This window comes from Vigna unguiculata, chromosome 6 (genome assembly GCF_004118075.2).
Source record: "Vigna unguiculata cultivar IT97K-499-35 chromosome 6, ASM411807v1, whole genome shotgun sequence".
Classification (NCBI taxonomy): Eukaryota; Viridiplantae; Streptophyta; class Magnoliopsida; order Fabales; family Fabaceae; genus Vigna; species Vigna unguiculata.
In genome coordinates, this window is record NC_040284.1 from 23,190,792 (window position 1) to 23,213,829 (window position 23,038).

The following is a 23,038-nucleotide window of genomic DNA, read 5'->3' on the forward strand; positions in this document are numbered from 1 at the left end:
AAAATAGTAGGATTTTCGTAATATTTCTAAATCGGAGTAACATAGTTTAACAAAGTTTTTCTTACAAATTTTAATAAATTATATATTTGGATAGAGAAATACTGTTTTATTACTTTATCTTAATTAAAAAATAAAAAATATTAATCTATTTTAATTCTATGGAAACCTTGTCTGTCAAAAACAAAGTTTTTTTAAAAAAAAAAAATTCTTTCTAAAACATATATGAGAAACTTTCTGGAACAAACTTTCACAAAACAAGATTTTCACTGAATCTAATATTTTACTATCTCTGTTTCTTATTTGTCTCAAATAGCTCATGAGATTATAAAGATGCAACAAAAAAAATACAAAGACTCGCTAACAACAATGATTATAAATGCGGTGATAGCGATGACTAAATGCAAGCCCTTCTAAATTGCGACACTGTTGGGAATTCCCATGCCAGTGAGTCCAGTTTTGCTGCTAGGATAGAGCAAAGTGTATGGCATGTTAACCGGTCCAACTCTGTTTCTGTGTTTCCCATCATTGTTCATTGTCACAATCCTTTCTCCAATCTGAGCCAGCTTTTCCCCAAACCTCTCAAACGCTTTCAATGGTTCCACATCAGAAGTCCAGTGAGGAGTTTCTCTCTGTCCAAGGTACACCTCATCAGAAGAGTGCTTAGACAATATTTCTATGAGCGAAATGCCTATAAGGGTCTGCAACTGTGCAGTGATTGTTTTCAGAAAAGCCTTCTCAGGGTTGTTCACAAGTTCATCATATTCAGGAGTTTCTTCCTCAGGCATGAATCTTCGGCTTATGGTTGGACGGTTTGGAAGGAAACCTGCATAAGGGTATTGGCCAAAGTTGGTGGATGCATGCAGAGCTGAAGCAACCCATATGATGATAGTACACACTTCTATGAGGTTTTCACGAGTCTGCATCTTTGGCCACCAAGGCTCGTTTTTCTTGTCACCGTGACCCTCCTCTCTTAACTCCTTCCACCAAGATTGTAGTTCTGGATCTTTTTTAACTGTTTCATCATCTTTGTAGTAAAAGGAGCAATATTCCTGAACCCAGTTCTTTATGGCAAACCAAATCTCTAACCCATCAACAGCGTACGGATAATCCTCAATCACAAGTCGGAGGCCGTGTTGAGAACTTGAATCTTTAACAGCCATTCCTCTGTTAGAAGCAATAAGTATCAGTTCATTAATATCAAATTGGATATATAAGTTGATGTTATATGTTGGTTATCATGATTTGGATCACTGAGTAGTAGTGAGTGTTTAAAACAAACCATTAGTCTAGTAATGGTGTTGTGCATGTGTGGTACCTCTTGATGAGATCTGTGGGTAATGCTTGGTCAGGGAAATTCCAGTTCTTGTAAATCAAAGATGACATCTCCATGGAATACTTTGATGGAAAAACTGTGGCCTCTACAAAGCCACCAGCGTTGATGAGGATTTGTCTTGCTAGTGCATTTATGTTCATGGTGTCACGAAAGTGTGGATGTAGAAGTATATGAATAGGGTGAAGCACGCTGAGCTGTCTGTTTGCAGCTATTATGAATGGTTCAATCACTGCATGAGTATGCAACCTGTGACAAATGAAAAGATACAAAAAAATTGTTTTCAATGAAAGATTATCTAAGATGTTATTTATTTATTTTTTTCTGTTTCTTCATTATTGATGAAGTTATAGTGTTATACCAGTGGGTAATAAGCTGATGATAGCCTGAGTCGTTTACTGCTACATAAGCTTTAGCTAATTGCCAGATGGAATTTTCAACACCTTCATCTGCAGGAGTGTAAACCTTACTTATGACACCATATTGGTCTCCTTCAGGGTGTGGCAAACTCAACTCAATAGCCAATGGCTTTAAAGTTCCATCGTTTTGCAAGAAAAGAATTGTTCTGCTGGCATAAGTCTTTGTAGAAGTGGAGTTTATCCTCCTCAAATATGGTATTAGTGCATCATGGTGATCTAATATGAACAACTTCTTGTGTTTGATAGCCTATTGAACCAAATATGAAAGTAGCAGCAACAAAATCAGACCATCAAAATAAACAGTGAATTAACTTTGTCAACAAAAGTTCTAACTAACTTGAAAGTTACCTCATCTACTGTGAGTCCATCCATGTTGCTCTCAATGTTCTCTTTTTGTATTGTACTGGTTTGGTTACCATAGACTTTAGCATCTAGCTTACTTGCTGGTGGAAATTCCTGAGATTTATTTTGGATATTGTGAGGGAAAAGATAATAATCAATTAATTTTACCAAAAGATACTTGATAATTTTCACAAACATATGGCTAAAATCACTTGCTCGTACTTGGAGGCAGCGAATGATAACAGGGTTTACACCAGCCAACATCTCTCTAGCAAATTCTTCATCGGTTCTCCATGCAGACTTATCTTCTGCTCAAACTCATTATAAGAATGTCATTATCATATGATAGTGATTTACAAAAAATACCTGAGATTTTCAGGTTTCTTTGCCAACTCATTATAATGTGAAACTAAGTAAAGGGAATACCTTTAATCACTTGAGGCACAGGAAACTTGAGGAACCTTTCACCATCAGTTCGGAGAATTTCTTTGAGAAGCTCTGCAGGGATTTTATCTCTAACATTCTTAAGTATGCCTTCAGGCACCTTGATTCCACCTTCATAGAGTTTAAACACATCTTCAAAGCTATCAAACTCATGAGGGGTGCTGTCAAATAGAGATTCCAGCTCAGGTTTGAGAACTTGAACTATGGACTTCACTGCACTAGCAAGAAAGTCTGACAATTTCAAGTGTCCAAATCTTTCATCCCTCGGAACATAGATGTCCAAGCTCATGGCCAAATTCAATCTACTCTCACTCTTGGCATCTGCTAAAACAACAACACCATATCAGAAATTTAAAACTAGAATACCAAAATTCACTTTCTAAAACGTTTTCAGCTAAATTGGACTTAAATGAACACCAAAGAAACACATGAAAAACTTAACCTGATTTTGCCGGTGGTCTACCAGTTCTTCCCCTTCGAGGGTATGGATATTCAGAGGACCCTCCCAGCACTGGACGAGCATATTGTGCACCCTTATCTGGATCACTCAAATCATTGTAGTATGCATAGTCATACACCCTATCCCACTCTTGCAGGGTCCCTCTTCCATCCCCTCTTAAACTCTCTAGTTCTTCTTCTCTATACTTAAGAAGTGGTTGTGGCGTTTCACTTGGAAGGTATACCTGCATACAATACATTAGCAGTAATCAAACATGTAACTAGTAATTCACAATTATGTGTGGGGATTAACTATAGTGGTTAGCATGGCTTAAAATCCTTGCATGGCATGTGTTTGATGATTTACCTTGTTGCTGAAGAAAATGCGATCCTTTTTATACTTATGTGCAGGGTATACCCAAGAGTTGCAGTTAAAGTGGATGACACCATGGCCTGGAACATTTTCAAGTGTCATGCTTTTCAGGTAGAACTCAGTGTGATGATGGTTTCTTATTAAAAAAGCTCCTGGGGTTCCTATAGAATCATCATCATCATCATCCCAATCGAATGTGACCCCAAATTCTGATTCACCAGCGGTCAAGGGTGTGATTGTGGTGATCCAATCTTCCAAATATGCAGGCTTTCCAAGTTTACCTTTCATCTCGTTACCTTCAACTTGATTACCATAATTACATGTTAGCTAAGTAAAACCTCATGCAAAGAATGAAGAATTAAAAATATGGATAATTTTCAATTGAATTTGATACACAGAGATGATCGACAAAGAAAGTTAGGCTTATGATCTTTTGTACAGTTTAAACTTAGAAGAGCTTTTATACATAAGTAATACCCTTTTATTGATAAATAATTCTCAGCGGCATTTTTGTCATTCATTTTTAAATATTCTTTTATTAGTTTTGTAAACTTTAATTTGTATGGGCATTATTAAATAGTATTTACAAATAAAAGATGAGAGAATATAGCCTATTTTTAAGTTTGTAAATATGGGGTAAATAAACTAATATATATATATATATATATATATATATATATATATATATATATATATATATGTATGAAAACATTAATTACGACAGTTCTGTATGTATGACTTGTCTATTCTTTTATTTTTAGAATTATTTGTGAACTTAAATACACAATTTTCACCGTATTTTTTTAATTGTGTTTTGTTTTTATTTATTCAAATTCATTTTACACGTGTCATCACATGTATGTTGCCCAATATACATAAAAATGTACCAAACGGTTAGCACGTGCTTAAACTTATGTAATTTTTAAATTCACCACTTTTTTGTTTTGTTTTTTATCTATTCAAATATCTGAGTTGGTTCTTTGCTCATTAAATTCATTTTTACACGTGTCATCACATGCATGTTGCCCAATATATGTAAAAATGTACCAAACGTTTAGCATGTGCTTAAACTTATGTAATTTTTAAATTCACCACTTTTTTATACTGTCAAAGATCTTTGCATTATAGCAAACAATTGTTCGTAATACATACAAAATTATTGAATATGCTTTACTAAAGATATAATGTTATTAAATCTTATTTTCTTACAAAATTCCTTGTAGTCAACAAAATCAATTTTTTTTAATGAAATTGACCTTCATTTTTTAAGTCTTCCAAGAAAAGAAGTAAAACTGAACAAAACACGTAACTTCGACCCCAAGTATTCAGGATACAACGTAGAAATTCATATTTAGATTCCTTTGGTTGTAATATGAAAACTATTCTCATGATCTTTCATCTTAATTTTCTGAATCTTCATGTGTAATTTCATATAATCTGCATAAAAAAAAATATTGGGTATTTAATTTAATCTTTTAAATTACTTTTATAAAAAATTCATTAATCTTGCCTTTAACTTGCATGTTAATACTTGATATAATTTTTGTCTGTAAAATGCTTACAATAACTATTTATGTAAACCAAATGTACTTAATGTGCTTCAATCTTAAATTTCATTAAACAAAGTTGCTTAACTTAAAACAATGTTAACAATCCCATTAGATACTATTAAATCAAATAATACAAAATATTAACACTTACATGTCTCTCTTTCTTCCAATAATAATACGGTAACAAATTAAAGATTTTTCTTAAATTTTTTCATAAACATGGTGTTAAGTTTATAAGGAGGAGTTCATCGAGGAGACATAAAGACCAATAAGATCTGAGTCTAATCACATAAGACATTGACATCACTCTTAACCCAAAATTTTAAAACAATGGACTTATGAATCGTTATTCTTATATAGTATTCTACTTCCTTATTCTACTCAACGTAGGACTTAAACTCATACTTGAATTCCTAACATACGGTAAAAAGTAAAATTTTCATGGATGAGATATTGGAGTAAAGCAACCAAAGACTAGATATGAATACAGGTAGATAATTTGTACGAAAAAAAAAAACACTGACCAGGATGAGCATGAGAAGCGCTTATGAGTTGAAGAGAAACGCGTTTTCCCATAAACTCATGAAGACGATCGAGCAAGGAGGCACTGAAATCGTTGAAGTCCAAAACATTTTTCTTCATCAATATCACTCTCCCTCTCATTCTATCTCTTTTGTTCATGTTGTTTTTTTCTTCGACCAGATTGCCAAACACGGTCTTCTTCTTGACGTGCTTTTATCTCAGAAGTTGCAATGAAGAAAAAGGGAAGAAACTGTTGATGCACCAAGTTGTGCTGTTGTGTATTTATAAGCTATTGTAATTTTTTTTTTTTTTCATTTGAGAATTTAGGAGTAACTTGCCTTAAAGTTGTCTTTTAGCATTTGTTTGTTTGCTTGGAGTAGCGGTGAAAAGTTAAAGAAACAAAAAACAAATGTAAAGTAAAATTATTTTTATTAGTTTGATTATTTCAATGCAATATTTTTCTTTAAATTAGGATATTTAAAAATATTAAATCATTTTATGTAAAAATAAACAAAATTAAATATTCAGAAATATTTCGATATACTGATCATTAGAGTTAAATAATTTCTCTTTGTAAATAGAGTATAGCTTGTAAAATAATTGGAATTATTTTATGTAACTTTTTATAATAACTCGACGTAAACATAATTTTTAAAAATATAAATTAAAATTAGAAAAATATATATATCAAAAATTTAAAATAATATGTATTTTAAAAACAACAAATTAAAGTAAACTACTCGTTATTTTGTATATTAATTATTTATTGTAAGGTTAAGTATGTTTTTAATCCTTCTACTTTTAGTAAAAATTGAAATTAGTATTTCTTGAAAATTTTGAATCAATCTAATCTCTTATCTTTAGAAATGCATGTATTTAATCATTTAAATTAAATTTAAATTTTGTTAAGTTTATTTGACGTTTCAAAATATATCTCAACTAACACCGAAACGAAAGCGTGTGTCAAACGGTGTGTAAACAAATTAAAATACTATAATGAACTATATTTGAAACATCAAATAAATTTACTAAAATTTGATTAAAATGACTAAATTCATACATGTACATAGTTGATGAACTAATTTGTTGAAGGTTTCCAGGGACTAATTCCAATTTTCATTAAAAATTGAAAGACTAAAAACATATTTAATATTTTATTGTATTATAATAAATATTAATACAATTTAACTAAATAATGGAATATATTAAAAAGTTTATTTGTTATATAAAACATAATTATTTTTATATAATTATGTAAATAACTAATAAAATATTTATAATATAATTCATGAAACTTTTAACTTAATTGATTATATATAATATATATTTTTCTAATAATTAAGATATAATAAATTATATCTTCAAACCTGGATTAACTTTTACGGAAATGTTTTCACAATTATACAAAAAAGTTAAATTTAAGAAACGTCTTTCGTTTTTCATGTTTTCCAACATTTTAGCTTTTCCGTATCTCCTCATATATATCTTTGATCACTGTTGGTGTTTCCAGATGTTAAAGTAAACTACGCAGTAATTAAATTTTAGATATAAAATAAGAGGTTAGATATATTTATAAAATCTATTAAAATTAAAATTTATTTTTATTTTAAATTTGTATACATTTTATTTTCAAATTTTAGAAACAAATAGATATTATTTTCAAAATTTAATTGTGTTGAATTTTTTATTTGTTAAATAATATTTTAGATTAACGTATAAATTAGTGTTTGACACATTAACGTCTTTTTTATGTAAATGTTAGTTAGCTTCCTACTTTTAACATGTAAAAATATAATAATATTATATTAAAAATATTATTTTTTAAATTTGAAAAAAAATTATAAATTTTTTTGCTTTTATATTTTATATAATTTTTTCAATTTTATCTTTGTTGTTTGCATTTTCAAATAATTTTGTGCTTCAACTTTTGTAAAACATGACTTCAGTTTATACCATATATTGAAATATTTAACCCAAATTTATATCAACAATACATTAAAAATTATCTAAAATATATAATTTAAAAATAATTTATTACAATTACAAATGTTGATAATTCAATATAAATGATTAAATAACGGCATAAAAAAGTTATATTATTAACTTGTTTTGATTAGTCTTTTATACAGTGAAACGTAATGCATGAGGAAAGTAGACTACACACAAGTTTAAATTGTTTTTTCCTATTCATATAATTATGTATTTTTTGTCACATTTTTTCTTTAAACATTACTTATTTTTAAAGAAATCTTTGTTTACAACTTCTCCTATGACAGTTTCATCTTAGATAAAAGTCACATATTATAAATTAAGTAGCAAGTTTTTACACGTATATTTTGCAGATCTTCTATTACTTATTCTACTTGTCAAGTTACTATACATTTGACATTTTCGTATCAATCAAAACATTGTTTAATCAAACTTTAAGAAATCAAAAACACTGTTTATAATCAAACATTTAAGAAAACCTATGACTAATATTAAATAGTGTATAATAAACTTTTTGCAATCTAAAAAGAATAAGTTTTTAGATGAATCCCTCTTTATTTAAAAAAAAAAAAAACATTTACACGTATAAAAGGATGTTAATCAAATTAATTTCCTCTTATTATGATAAATTTTAATCCTCTTATGAATAAATTTCAGCAACCAATGCACAACCCAAAAAAAAAAATGTAAATTTCATTTAAAAAATTATAAAAAAAAATGTTCTAAATGGATTTACGTAACTGATTTCTTCAATTCTTGGATATCAAGGTAAATTGGAAGCCAATGTTTAATTTTTCTTTTTCTTTACAATTTTTCTCACAATCCTAACCCTATTTACATGGCTATTTCATTTCGTTTTCATCAATATAACTATTTCTATCACATCTCTTACTGTTTTGAATTGACAAAATCAGTATTTCACGCGTTTGTTGACTTCAAATAATGGTAATCCTCTTCAATTTGGATTGCAAGATTGTAACGAATACATACAAAATAATTATATTTTGCAATTACTTTATAATAATTATATTGTTACCCATTTTACTAATACTAATATTATTGAAAACATGTGTTTACCTTTATTCTTATGATAATAAAAATAAAAAATAAAAAATATATTATTATAATTATAGAAATAAATGAATTTGAGTTGTTTGGAACAAGTCCGGCTGCATGGTCCATTGTCCATCCACCAGTGTACTTGTGATTGAATGTATTAACTACTTTCTTCCTACAAGTTCGGTGGGAGAAGATGGCAAATAAATGACATGATTATTGCAAATATTTTTTCAGTTATTACTATTTTTTTAATATGAGAAAGAACTGAAATTGGTTTTAAATAATTTAAAACAATTACACCTTATTTTCACTATTTATATTCCTAGTTAAGATTACGATTAATTATTCATTAGATGACGAAATAATGGATTATGAAGATGATATATGACTATCTTATAGTCATTCTAGAAGAATATAGATGAAAAAAAAAAGTATAAACACTTTTAAGAAAAAAAAATAAAAATTAAATAAACTTGTTCATAACTTAAGATTGATTTACGTATATAAACCCTTATGTTCAGTTTTTTAAAATTTGTTTAAACTTGTGTTGTACAAAGTAACGGGACTTGAAAAAGAATTTTAGGAGGTTCGAATTATATTTTTTATATAGAAATTATATTTTTAATTTAAAAAGAGTTTTCATTTTTTCATACACAAACACACATGTTAATATAATAAAAAATATATGATAATAATATATATAAAATTGTAACATAAAGTTTATCATAAATAATAATATATTAAAGAAAACAAAAGTTATTTAAATAGTGTTGTTGTATGCTATTTCAAATTCATTTTATGTAATTCTAGGAAGTTTAGAAACTTGTTTATTATTTCGTTCAATTTTTCGATTTTCGTGAAGTTTTTAAAGTTTAGTTGATGTAAATATATTTTTTCTTTTTCATCACAAGTCTTCCTTTTAAAAAGAATCAATTATTTTACTTTTTATCATAATTTTTTTAATATAAAATTGTTACATCTCACCTACTTAGGGAAGGATAAAATTATGAGTACTCAACTTAAATCTCAAAACCAAGACTCAATATTTTAAGAAAATTAACAATTTATAAATGATTCATTCCCTTAAAGTGGATTCCTAATATTATTCTTCCTTTACCTAACATCAAAGCCTAAAATGACTCTATTTACACAAAGAAGAGGTTTAATCAACAATTAGAACATGATTTTATGATCTCTAACAAATAGAGATATGTCTAGAGTGTAGAAAAGTCACATATAAACGAAAAACATACACTAGAGAGGGAAAACATGGTTTTTAAATTTAAAAAAAAAAATTAAACTAAATTAATATAAATAAAGTGATAATAAATAAATATTTTTTAAAAAATATATAGAATATAAAAAAGAAATCATTAGGGGAGCTATGGCTCTCCTCTGTCAACAAGAAGATTTGTCCCCAATTATATATAAGTTACTTTTAGTTTAAAAGATAATTTGTTTAAATTTGCGCTGATACAATTTAGATTACACAAGACATTAGTTCTGATATGGAAAATGATGAATCTTTGTCGGTGGTAATTTTGCATGAACATTGATGAAATGTGTGTGATGATTATACATAAGCATTGATTACCATTGATGTGGGTGTTCACTGAAAGGAAATTATTGGAATGGTTTAATTTCATGTGAAGTATATGGCGAAGTATGAATACATGTTGGTGTATGAATGAAGATGAAAATGAATATGTGTTTATTTTAATCTTTATAGAGATTATTGTGTTGATGAAAATAATATATCATGGAAAGTGTCACGTCACTTGTCACCTAGAATAAACAATTGAGTAGATGATAATAGTCATATAATGGACTTAAAGTCCATGATGTTCTCTCACCCCAATCAAAAACACCTTAAACTTATATTTGTCTTTTCTTATACTCTTACAATAATAGAGTATGATGAGGTTTAATTTAAATATTTGCTTTGGAGAATGATTGTGTTTGAAATCAAAGGAATGAAAGAGTAGTTATTTGTTATAAAAAAGTTTATGTTATTTTTTGGTTGACACTAGAAAACGATCTTAATTTTTTCTCTGATTTTTTAGTTTTTATATTACATTTTTGTGTTGATTGTTTTAACTTTGTTTTTTTATTAGTAGAGTAATTCTCGAAAGTAAAGATGTTCTTTATAAGATTTTTTTTCGGCGATATAATACAATTCACATTACATCTAACAATTTTATAATCATAAATTTTCCATTTATACACAACCAAGCGAATACATAAGACTTTTTCTTTGTCTTTGCCCGACTCTCCTAAGCAAAATATTTTCAAATAACAAATCTAATGTTTTATTTTCATTTAAACAAAAATCTCTATTAAAAAAAACTACAAACAAGGATTTGAAAAAAAATTAAAACCACTTTACAACGCATAAAATCAATCCAAAATAACTTACAACATTTTCAACAAGATACAAACACCATTATACAATTACTTTATGTTTATGATAATTTTTAATAAAGAAATAAATTTTATAAAAATGGAATGAGACTCAACAGTGTCCATTTGTGCCTCTTTGATTCTTATAACTAATGATGGCATGGAAAATTGGGTTTTTCTTCCTGCACCCCTAATTTTTCTTCCTTCACCACCAAGTTTTTTATAATTTCACTGTTACCCTTTTGGATTGTAGTTACCAACTTTCAGAAATCAGTGTTATCGGCTTTCAGAATTCGGTATTACCGACTTTCAAAATCTGGTGCTACCGACTTTCAAAAACCGGTGTTACTGGCTTTCAGGATCCAGTGTTGTCGGTTTTCAGGATGCAGATGTACCATTTTGCGAAATTATAATTTGGACAATTTTAATTTTTTTTTGTACTTTTTTGTGTTATTGGTTTGCGACCCTCAAGCCCTTGTTGACAAGCCACAAGTTGTTGGAGAAGTGAAATAGGATTACCAAGAAGGACTTGAATATCCTCGAGGTCCATATGATATCTCCTTACTTAGTAGTTATTAAGATCACATGTTCATGCTTCCTCATCTACCTATAATGGAAACATTTTGTCCTATCATCCATTCGAATAATGTTGGTGCAATGGCACCACTAATTTAGTTGTTAGGGTATTCCGCACGAGCTTACTTGTTGGATCTTATTGAGTATATAATTTTTGCGGACAAGAGTGGAACATACATTAGTGTCTCGTACCTATTATTTTTCAGAGATCTTACAACATGTGGTGGATATGCATGACGAGTCGTTGCATTGGTTCACATGTACCCAACGTTGGCATGACATCACAAATGATGTTACCCTTGTAGGATGCACTAAGACACATTGCGAGCATTGTACAAATGATGGTTGTGAAGAACGTGCAGAGAGTAATTGAGGAGATTGAAACGATTGTGGTTGATGTTGATCTTAGGGGTGGCAATGGGGCGAGACAAGACGTGTTTCGCTATCCCATACCCATCTTTAATCTTTATCTTTTTAGATTATAGTATTTCGTCATGGTTATAGTATTTCACAAAGTTTATTTTATTAAACTTCAATGTTATCAACTTTCAGAATCCGATACTACCGACTTTCAAAAACTAGTGATATCGACTTTCAAAATTCGGTGTTACCGGATTTCAGAATTCGGTGTTACCGAATTTCAGAATTCGGTGTTACCCACTTTCATTCTTGGGAATGTCAGCTACAAACATATTTAGTTTATAATTTATATTTTTTTAAGGATAAAATGGTCTTCACAATTAAACTTGGAGGTGCAGGATGAAAAATTGGGGGTGTAGGAAGAAAAACCCTGGAAACTTTAAGCTTTCAAATTCAATGACGTATCATACACGGCCCGGCATTTTGGGCCTTTTCCTTATACACATTTATTATCAATTAAAAGACAGTGATCGTTGGCGTTTTTAAATACTTATTATTTAAGTTGCTTACATAACTAAAACCTGTTCTTGTGTTTAGCTATCATTTCAGACTTACTTTATTATTTATGCAAAACAGGCCACTAATAGTTCTGTTAAAAACACATTTCTGGGTGAATTCCAAAGACGAAAAAAGAAACCAATGCGTAACAGTAAAATTAAAGAGTCAAGTCAATAATAATCATGAGTTCAACAAGGATTGGACTTAGTGTACGTGAAAAGTGGTGAAAGCTGGAAAGGAAATTGAAGTGTTTGTTTCACATTAAGCAACAAAGTCCAAAAAAACCGAAAAATTAGCAAAACAGCCCCAAACATTAGTTTTATTATATTCCAAAGTCACCCAGAATTTGAAGTTGGTGTCCCCTTTCCCTTTTCCCTCTATTCTCTCCTTTGTATATTTGTATAGTTCAGTTCTGTGGTTGCCGACGCAACGTCTCTTGCACACACGCATCGCTCTTCACTCTCTCACTCTCACGGAGAACGCGAGAAAGATCGCAAATGCAAGACATATTCGGATCAGTTCGCAAATCACTGGTATTCCGCGGTTCGCCGGAGAGCGACGAGACCTCGCTCGGAGTCGGAGGAAGCCTCGTCGATAAGATCAGTTATTGTATACGAACTTCCAGAGTCTTCTCCAAACCCTCGCCGCCGTCGCCGTCTATTCATGAGGACGCTGCGCCTCCTATCCGATGGCGGAAAGGCGAGTTGATCGGTTGCGGTGCCTTTGGCCAAGTCTACGTTGGAATGAATATCGATTCCGGAGAGCTTCTGGCGGTTAAACAGGTCAATTACTTTCTCCGTCCTTTGTTCGTTGTTGACTTAATCTTTAATTTATGCGTTCTAGTTTTATCTTCTTTTAGAATAGTTTTAATTTTTGGAGTTCAGTTCTTAGCATCTGCCTGTTCATTCTATTTCGCTTGATTCTTTATAGGAATTGGCTTTGTTAGACGAGTCTGTCATTGCGATCCTCAATAATTTCAAATTGCTGTGGTTATAGCTTTATCGCTTAAATTGATTTCGTTTTCTTTTCTGGTTTTTAGGTTTTGATTGCGGCGAGTAGTGCTTCGAAGGAGAAGGCACAGGTTTGTTGTCTGATCAAATTCCATTCGCAACTACTTCTGATTTCATCGACTAAAGCCATTTGTTGCTAGTCAGTTGTTGTAACTTGCATATTATAGACGTTTGTTAGTCATTTATACAGTTCTAAATGATAAACCGGATTGTTGTAACTTATAGATGTTTGATCTTTCCTTTTCGGTTAGTTGTTACAGTTTTTTTTTTCTTTCACTAAAGGTATTACATATATATATTTTTTTGGTTATATGTATTTTTCATCTGAATTTTTCTTTTTGCTGTTAGCTGTTACAATTTCCTTTTCTCGAAAGGCATTACTATTTTATTTTGTTATATATGTTTTTTCCTTATGCGGTTCTTTGATTAATGTTTTGACATACTACTAACAGGCTCACATAAAAGAGCTAGAAGAAGAAGTTAAATTACTTAAAGACCTTTCACATCCAAACATTGTTGTGAGTATGATATTCTATGGATGAAAGACACTTCAGGCAAAACTAGTTCAGACGACTATTTCTTGACCGACTATATTTTTTTGCTGCAGAGATATTTGGGTACGGTCACAGAAGAGGACACCCTAAATATTCTCTTGGAGTTTGTTCCTGGTGGATCCATATCATCGCTTTTGGGGAAGTTTGGGGCTTTCCCTGAGGCTGTAAGTTTTAGTTATTAAGCTGCTATACTTTTTTTTTTTAATTTTATTTTTAATAAGCTAAATCATTTCAACTATTTCATTCAACAGGTAATAAGAACCTACACGAAGCAGCTACTACTTGGACTTGAGTACTTGCACAAAAATGGAATCATGCACAGAGACATTAAGGTGAATTATATTTCACTGATACTCATGTTATCTTGGTTCGTATCTGGTGGCTGATGTTCAAATTGTAATTAATTTCAGGGGGCCAATATTCTGGTAGATAATAAAGGGTGCATAAAACTTGCAGACTTTGGGGCATCCAAACAGGTCGTTGAGCTGGTAATCTGAGACTTATCTGTTGCTCTACTATTATTTATATTGCTTTACCTTTGTGAGGCTTCTTCTGTTTGAAATTTTGTTTAAGCAGTGTTTTTTTTTTTTTTTTTTATCTAGGCAACCATTTCCGGGGCCAAGTCCATGAAGGGTACTCCATATTGGATGGCTCCAGAAGTTATTCTCCAGACTGGGCATAGCTTGTAAGGACATTAACTCTCTAGACATATTTTAATATGTTATTCTTTTATCAGTATGCTTTAACGTGATTGAGAAACTGGAAGTTGCTTCTGGTCAGATATCACTTGCTATCATAGTTGTGACTGACTGTTTATGATTCCAGGTGTCTACCATTCTGTGTATATGGAGTTGTATTACAACTTCCTGCCTTAAATATACAATGATGGTTTCTGTAAGAAATAGAAATCTTTGCTGGAGATATTGAAGAAGTTGGTGGCAGGAGTTTTCAGCAAGATACATAGGCTAAATATGCTTTTAAAGTTTGTAGTCCTAAGCAATGTGAAGCAGAGTCATAATTGTAGAAATAGTTGTATGTTTTAGAAACAGATTCTACTTTTGAAATTCTACTAGGAGATTCTTATATACTGGTCTTGGTGTATTTCTTGAATTTTATTTTGTTTAGTTCTTTTGTGCAAGTGTATAATATATCTTTTTGAAATGGTGTTTCATTTGATGCAAAATAAAATGTTTTCATTTCAGCTCTGCTGACATATGGAGTGTGGGTTGTACTGTGATTGAGATGGCCACTGGAAAGCCTCCCTGGAGTCAGCAATACCAACAAGAGGTATCTCATTATGAGTCCTGAAATTATGCTTAAGGTGCTCTCTGAATCTACTAAAAGAAAAAAAACTTTCAGGTTGCTGTTCTCTTCCATATAGGGACAACTAAGTCTCATCCACCAATCCCTGATCATCTCTCAGCTGCAGCAAAAGATTTTCTGCTAAAATGTTTGCAGAAGTAGGTTTCTGCTTTTCTTGCATTACAAATTCCTAGTTTTAGTGTGTTTCTTTGTGATTAATACTTGTCTTAAAGTGTATGATGGAAGATTGATCAACTAAACATTATTGAGTTTTTATTTTTTTGCTGGGTGGAGCGGGGTGTGAAGGGGGTATGGGGAGAAAGATCCATCAGCACATTTCTATATTAAAAGTGACTTAAGATTCAATGTGTGTTGTATGTAAAAGAGAGAATATTTGCCTAGTATGCTTTCTTTTCAAAGTTTATTTATCAGATTACAAAAATCATGTAAATTTATATTCCTTTTGTAGGGAACCGGTTTTGAGGTCATCAGCATCAGAACTGCTACAGGTGATTGTTTAAGCATTTCTCTTTTAGACTGCGCATCAGAAGTGTATGATATTTTTGTGCAGCCATTTTAGTGATGCTAGAGCTATTGATTGGTAGTAGACTCTACTTTTGTATTCTTATTGTTACTGTTAATAGTGTTTTGCATGAAATATTTCTGCTCTCTCTAACATTATTTTAAGTTTGTAAATGACTGCAGCATCCCTTTGTAACTGGTGAACATATGAATTCTCTTACTCTGTCATCTAATGTCACGGTATGTAAAATTGATGTGATATTTGAAATGCTGTTGTATCTTTCACAAACCAATTTTTTAAGAAAAGTCGCTTTCACTTCTGACAGGAAAATTTTATAGCTTCATCACCATCATGTTCCCCAAATGATGAATCCATGTAAGTGTTGTGAATATTTCCTTCAAGGACATGTAAGATTTGGTAGTTATTTATGTGGAATATATAACGGAGCTATATTTTCAATATTATATTTTTCTTGATGCTAGTGAATGGCAACATGGTTTTATTTAGCAATTTTTTTGTAATTTATGTAGCCTTTGCTCTTCAACAGTAAATCCTCTGGACTCGGGAAATAAACAATTGTGGGGAATGAGCAATGATGATGATGATATGTGTGTGATTGACGACAAAGAAGAGTTCTCGCATAATGATGTTAAATACAAATCAATGATGTCAACTGATATTGAGGTGATTGTAGGTCCTTATTGTTTTATTTAAATTTGAAATTAATGACTGCTCAGACACATTTTATTTCATGTAGAGTTTCAACCCAATGTCTGATCCCTCTGATGATTGGGGGTGTAAATTTGATGCAAGTTCAGAACTGGAAACTCGAGAGGTCAATTTTGTCACAGATGAAAGTTACATGCCACCTGATCAGTCGGGGGATGGTAAGCAGCCAGATTTTTCCTTTCCGGGTGTTCCATCTCTTTCAGAGGAAGATGATGAACTCACAGAGTCAAAAATCAAAGCCTTTTTGGATGAGAAGGTATTGCTTTATGTTGAAATCAAGTTTGTCGTTCCGCTCTTAATTCATCAATTTTTTTGTCTACTAACTGTTGTATCATAATCTTGACCATACATTTATGACAGGCTCTTGAACTGAAAAAACTACAGACACCTTTATATGAAGAGTTTTACAACAGTTTAAATACATCTTGTTCTCCCAATGGTGAGAGTACAAGTGATGATACTGCTTCTCGAAAATTTTTGAAATTACCTCCTAAAAGCAGGTCACCTAATCGAGTACCAATCAGCACACCATCTAAAGCCATCGATAGTACTGGAAGTCCTGGAAGTAATGGCCAGTCCTCATCAACTGTTGGCCATGTAAATAACCATACTTCTCAGGATATTCCAGCATCTCCACTTAATGAATGGAAAGGAGTGATAGTTGACTCTCAGCAGCAGCCTAGTAGCCCAAGGTTTGTTTGTTTTTGCCTTGCGTTGCTTTTCCAAGCTTGAATTATTTTCAGAAATATAAAGTAATTTAAGCACTGTATGTTGTACTTGCAGTCTAAGCTTTTCTGAGAGACAGAGGAAATGGAAAGAAGAGCTTGACCAGGAGCTTGAGAGAAAGCGAGGTTCGAAATCTTTTTACTAAAATAACTAATAAGTTTCTATAGTTCCTGATTTTTTGCAACCGTCATTAAGTTTGGCTGAATTAGTTAATTTGATCCGTAAGTTTAGTACATATTTAGTCAATTTAATTTCATACCTAATATCTAGTACTAAGTCAATTGATTTAGTTAAATTGAAGTATCAAATTGACGATAATTGTCAAACATAGGTACTAAATTAACTACCATGATAATTTAAGGAACCAAATTGACTAATTTGATGTGTTAATTTCAATAATCAAATTAATTGATAAGTATCCAATAGACGAAATTGCCAAATTTTGGTACTAGATTGACTAATTTGGAACCAAATTGACTAATTTGATAATGAAGGAACCAAATTGACAGTGCCTGTCAATTTCAACAGTCAAATTAATTGATAGTTATTATTACATTCAACAAAGTCTCCTTTTTTGTAATATCAGGGATCAGATTGAGCAATGATGCTAGTTTAAGGATTAATTTTTGTAATGAAGGAATCAAATTGACTGTGTCAATTTCAAGAATCAAATTAATTGATAGTTATTACAATTAAACAAGATCGTTTTCCTTGTAATACCCGGGACCAAATTGACCATGATGCTAAGGATTAAGTTTATAATTTACAACTCTCACTCAATTTGACTCTTTATGTAAGCGAGAGACATGAGCAGAGAATACTAGCGACTCTCCCACATTCTTTCTAAAACTCCCTTCGTACTCTATTCTTAAGATAATTGAAATATAATATGTTGGCTGAATTTGGTATAAATCATTAATTTACAAGTTGCTTTTGGACAAATATTGCAGAAATGATGCGTCAGGCTGGCATGGGCGGAAAGACATCTTCACCAAAGGATCGTGCTTTACATCGGCAGAGGGAAGGAACAAGATTTGCTTCCCAGCAAATAAGAAACTCGTTAGAGCCTTCATACTGTGTTAACTACTGAGATTGCAAACACGTGTTACTGCATTTTTCCTGGGGTCGTTAATGTTATATATCCAATTGGGCCTTATAAAAAAGTTCACATGCTAATCTTTGTCGTATTGTGCCATGTAAAGCTTTTTATACATGCTTTACTTGAAAATTTTTACTTTTCTTTGGGGTTTTAGAGAAGCGTGGCCGTCAACTTTATGCCCTTTTTGTATTATGAAAATAGAAATAATCAGAACTATGTGGCACAAGATTGCCTATGAATCTGTTGCCACTTGTCTATCTTTTCCCTGCTAATTGGTTTTGAATGGTAATTTGTGATCTGATTTTGCCCCTACAGTACGAAATTAACTATTGATGATAGGAAACTTCTCATGGATAGAACTAGAACTATTATTCAGAATCGTCAACTTCTATAGATTAGAACATAATTATTTTGTTGAGAAGGGAACTAGTTAGTTGGTTATTGGACTTGAACACTCAATCTGGCCTAACACCTTTTGCATGTAATTTTTTAGTTTAATTATGCCTTTGGTCACCATTTTGGAGTCAAAATCTCAAAATGGTACTCAAATTTTTAAAAGTTTCAAAATGGTCCCTTTCTTTGTTAAAATCGTCTCACGTTTGTCCTTTTCGTTAAGTCAAGGTTGACACTGTTAGAGGGAGTGTCACGTGTCAGTTCCTCTCATCGTGCCACGTGACAGTGACAGAGTGACGTGGCAGTGACACATGTCTGTATTATGCCAGGTGTCATTTCCTTAGTCTCAATTTGGTCTCTTTATTTTAATTTGTCTCAATTTAGTCCCAATTTTTATAAAAAATTAGCAATTTTGTCCTCCAAATTGAAATCAAATTTAATTTTATATAAATGTTATACAAATATTTTTATTAAATTTGATATCTTTATTCAAATTGACATTGTTATTATATATTTTTAACATAGTTAAGTTTATTTAAAATTATGTTTCACATTCAACTTTACTTAAAATTGTTTTCAAATTTTAAATTTATATATGTTTTATTTTTACATGAACTAGTTAATTTGTGAATTTTTTTCTATTAACATTATTTTATATTAACAACTTTTAAACCATTTAAAATAAAGTTCAATGTAAAATATTAATTAAATGAACTTAATTTGGTTAAAAATATTTACTTGAAATATCAATTTTGATGGAAATATTTGTATACATTTATATAGAAATTAAATTTGATTTCAATTTGGAGAGGGACAAAATTGCTCCATTTTTACAAAAAATAGGACTAAATTGAGACAAATTAAAATAAAGAGACCAAATTGAGACTAAGGAAATGACACCTAGCATAATACTGACACGTGTCATTGTCATTGCCACGTCACTCTGTCACTGCCACGTGGCACGATGACAGCTTGACACGTGGTAATTTTTTGATTTTTTTTAAAAAATTCAAAACTAAAAAATAAAAAATAAAAAAGATTCAAAAAGAAAATAATAAAAAAATTCAAAAAATTGAGGAACTGACACGTGACACTCTCTCTAACGGCGTCAACGTTTTAATAAAAATGGGGACCATTTTGAGACTTTTAAAAATTGGGTACCATTTTGAGATTTTGACTCTAAAATGGGGACCAAAGGCATAATTAAACCTAATTTTTTTCGCATTGTTTTCTAGTATAGGTGATGCAGATAGGTTAAAGTGTTCTTTTATTCCATAATTTTCTTCTGATACTTCTCATGTATTTCGGAATGGACTTTCTAGGAATGCATGAGAGGTGACTCGGTATAAGAAATTGGATACCATCTGTTAAAGAAAAAAGATAATAAGTTACGTATCATTTTAATATTTCTAGCATACAAATGACACAAAGAAGAAGCAAGAGTAATACATTTCACAAAATCACATATCACTTAACCAACAAATATCGGTCTACTTGAAAACTTCATATTTTCATAAAATATAGTTGGATACAATTTGTGCTGCTTTTAGTTGAATGTACCTAGCTGAACGTTTAAGTGTTGGCCAACAAAAGTAGTAGAATTAGACTAGACAAAGGTTAACTCAATAGGGCAATACAAGTTGACATGAAACTCTTGAAAATTAGATAGAGTTTTGTCATTAATGTATCTACTCATACAATTATTTATAAGTTGAGGTGCGAAATGTAAGCTCATTCAATCGTGCGTTTAACTATGAGCTCATATTAACAGACTTTTTTACTGAACAAATGTTTAGAAAAGGAGCAAAACATCGCAATAAATAAATAAAAATATTATGCACGAACTTTGGTGAAGTTTCATTTTTTTGAAGTTAGAACTTATTTCTTTATTCTAAAAAAGTTGATGACGTTTGAGATAAAACTGCCATCATCAAAGGTATAAAACATATCACATCATAGAATTGCTAAACTGAAAAATAATCTATATTTTCAAATTTTTGGAGGAGGGAATTTCGCCGGTCGCCGTTGTTTCACTCCATTTACTATTCCATCACTTTGCGGTGCATTTTTCTTGCTCTTCAACGGTGAAACAAATCTGGCTGTCAATCTTGAAGGAGAGAAAGATCGACATAGTTCTGATGTAAGTGGTCCCTTTGAAGAACTCTTTCTCAAATCCGTCACCCCGTCAATTTTTTTCTCAGTTTTCTTACTCTTTAATGGCGAGGAAGCTAATAATCTCGCCGCCACTCTAGAAGGAGAGAAAGATCGAACCCATCTCTTTGGAGAACTCTTCTTGCTCAAACTCAAATTCGTAGTTGCAGGTCTCGCAAGTGAAGAAGAAATAGACACAGTTGATGGTTTTTTAACTTGACCTTGAAATGGGGAAGCTTTTTCAGGTGGGCACTTGATCAAACACTTGTGTTGTGTTCCCATGTTTCTTGATATGACAGGAGACTTTGTCTTGCAAAACTGTTGTTGCCTTGATAAATTTGTAGACAAGAATAAAGGGTTATTCTTGATAGATACCTTATTTGCTAAACACTTAATAACATTATGATTCTCTTTCTCAAACTCTGCAGCAGCTTTTGGAGGACAAACCTTAAAGTTGATCCTAGAACGAGCTCGCAGAGGTTGTGGGGAATCAGAAAGTACTTTTATTTGTTTCTCTTTTTTCCTTCTATCATGGAATTGTATGTTTTCAGGGTCAAGTTTCTGATTTGACAGTTGGGACAGTGGAGTTTGTGGTGCCTTGGTGGCATTTTTCTTACTAACAGCTGAAACTATTTCTCTGGCAAATTGACTTGCCTGCAAAATTTCTCCAACAGTCTCATCAACAAGCATTGCAGACAATGACATTTGCCTCCATTCTTCACCTGCATCAAGATTTGCTTTTACATAAGAACATGAAAAGTTAATTGACAATGATTTCAAAACTTACTATGTGGAGATCTTCTTGCTGCATCATGCTTCCTCCTTCAAAAAATATGAATAATCACAATCATGACTAGTAATACTTTTTTACAATATCTAATGAGAAAATATAATCTTAAAACCAAAATTTACCTCACTGATTCTTGCTTGCACCTTAAACTGGTTCGAGGGCTGAGACTTACCCCTGAGACCACCTTCGTTCCACCGGCCACAGTGTACTGAAGTTCTTGTAGTCGAACCATGCACTCGTCTATCTTCAATGACCCACAACAACAATTCAATTTTACGGAAGCTAAGCCGAAACAAAATCAAGAAATCAAAGAAAGAAAAAAAAAATGAGCAACGTGGATTAACGTATCACCTTGTTGAGTGTTTCTCTGATTAGAACAGGATTCAGAACTAGCATTCTATTTTGTTTTGGTGAGGTTCTACCAATCATCTTTGGGAAACGACGGGTTTCAAAATTTCAAAGGGTGAACACTCATAAGATCATCATTCAATTTACTTCGAGAAAGATTGCCAAATGCTCCTCTCTTTCGCAACGGCCAATATCCTATCCGCAGGAAACGTTTGCGACTGTTACTCAACCGTTCTGTTTTATTTTTAAAAACAATAAATCGCGTTACTGTTTTAAACTCAGTCAATCTTATTTCAGAGAATGCAAAATACTTAGAAATCGTTACATTATAATAATAAATGACGATTTTAATTCTCAAAATTATAAAGTATTTTAAAACTGGTACCATGGATCATTTCGGTTCTTAACGATGGATTCTAACTCTTTTGTTGGGTATTTTGTTCTTGAACTTTGATCTTTTCAGAACTCGAATCAGCTAATGATTGTCAAATTTATAATGAATTAATGATCATTGTTAAGTGGAAATATTATTTCAAGATTGAATGTAGAACATATATTATTTGAAGATTGAAGCAAATACAATATGAAAAGATGCGCTTTAAACGTAAAGGTACCAAGAAAATATACTCTCTTTAAACTGAAGAAATATAAAGGCATGATGATGTTATTTATCATCGTCACGAAATGGACAATACCACTTGAGGGGCCATTATATCTCTCAATGTCCCACAACGGCTAGCTTTTCGAAAACTCAAATATAAAACTTTTCCAAACGTAAATAAGTTTACAAGACTATCTTTCTATTTATGAATCTTCATGTGAAAATTAAGTTGTGTAAAATCTCTAAACTAATATTTATTGCAGGTACACGATTATTCATATTTAATGTGAAGGAATAGGATGTATGATAACGTATATTTTATATTAATATTTATTGTTTTATTGTATATTTAAAGTGATTCTCAGATCTCAAAATGGATATACAATTAGTTACATTTGAAATTTTTAACTATTTTATATGATCTTTTGTGAGTAGGGTACAACCTATATAAC

General features: G+C 31.2%; 3 protein-coding genes across 4 annotated transcripts; 1 reads left to right on the forward strand and 2 right to left on the reverse strand.

Moving 5' to 3' along the window:
• Positions 1-245: 245 nt before the first annotated feature.
• On the reverse strand, positions 246-5,663 carry LOC114188176 (probable linoleate 9S-lipoxygenase 5). Of its 2 annotated transcripts, none has more exons than XM_028076728.1 (9): positions 5,421-5,663; positions 3,341-3,642; positions 2,978-3,218; positions 2,518-2,856; positions 2,314-2,399; positions 2,098-2,205; positions 1,692-1,996; positions 1,316-1,579; positions 246-1,164 (listed from the first exon to the last, which is right to left on the reverse strand). In XM_028076728.1, the coding sequence occupies exons 1-9, from the start codon at positions 5,575-5,577 to the stop codon at positions 411-413; spliced, it is 2,556 nt and encodes an 851-aa protein (XP_027932529.1). In that variant the 5' UTR covers positions 5,578-5,663; the 3' UTR covers positions 246-410. The 2 variants fall into 2 exon arrangements, with proteins under 2 accessions (XP_027932529.1, XP_027932528.1); XM_028076727.1 differs by having other exon boundaries at positions 3,341-3,648.
• Positions 5,664-12,601: 6,938 nt separating this feature from the next.
• Positions 12,602-18,592, forward strand: LOC114188178 (mitogen-activated protein kinase kinase kinase ANP1). The gene is made up of 17 exons (XM_028076729.1): positions 12,602-13,142; positions 13,400-13,441; positions 13,823-13,888; positions 13,978-14,088; positions 14,176-14,256; positions 14,335-14,412; positions 14,527-14,609; positions 15,127-15,211; positions 15,284-15,384; positions 15,696-15,735; positions 15,932-15,988; positions 16,075-16,124; positions 16,280-16,433; positions 16,507-16,734; positions 16,839-17,170; positions 17,262-17,329; positions 18,155-18,592. Exons 1-17 carry the CDS (start codon positions 12,858-12,860, stop codon positions 18,292-18,294), a joined length of 2,001 nt encoding a protein of 666 aa, XP_027932530.1. The 5' UTR covers positions 12,602-12,857; the 3' UTR covers positions 18,295-18,592.
• A 2,035-nt stretch (positions 18,593-20,627) lies between these two features.
• LOC114189259 (microtubule-binding protein TANGLED-like) lies at positions 20,628-22,283 on the reverse strand. Its single transcript, XM_028077988.1, has 3 exons — positions 21,989-22,283; positions 21,760-21,881; positions 20,628-21,669 (listed from the first exon to the last, which is right to left on the reverse strand). Exon 3 carries the CDS (start codon positions 21,550-21,552, stop codon positions 20,686-20,688), a length of 867 nt encoding a protein of 288 aa, XP_027933789.1. The 5' UTR covers positions 21,553-21,669; positions 21,760-21,881; positions 21,989-22,283; the 3' UTR covers positions 20,628-20,685.
• Positions 22,284-23,038: the final 755 nt, after the last annotated feature.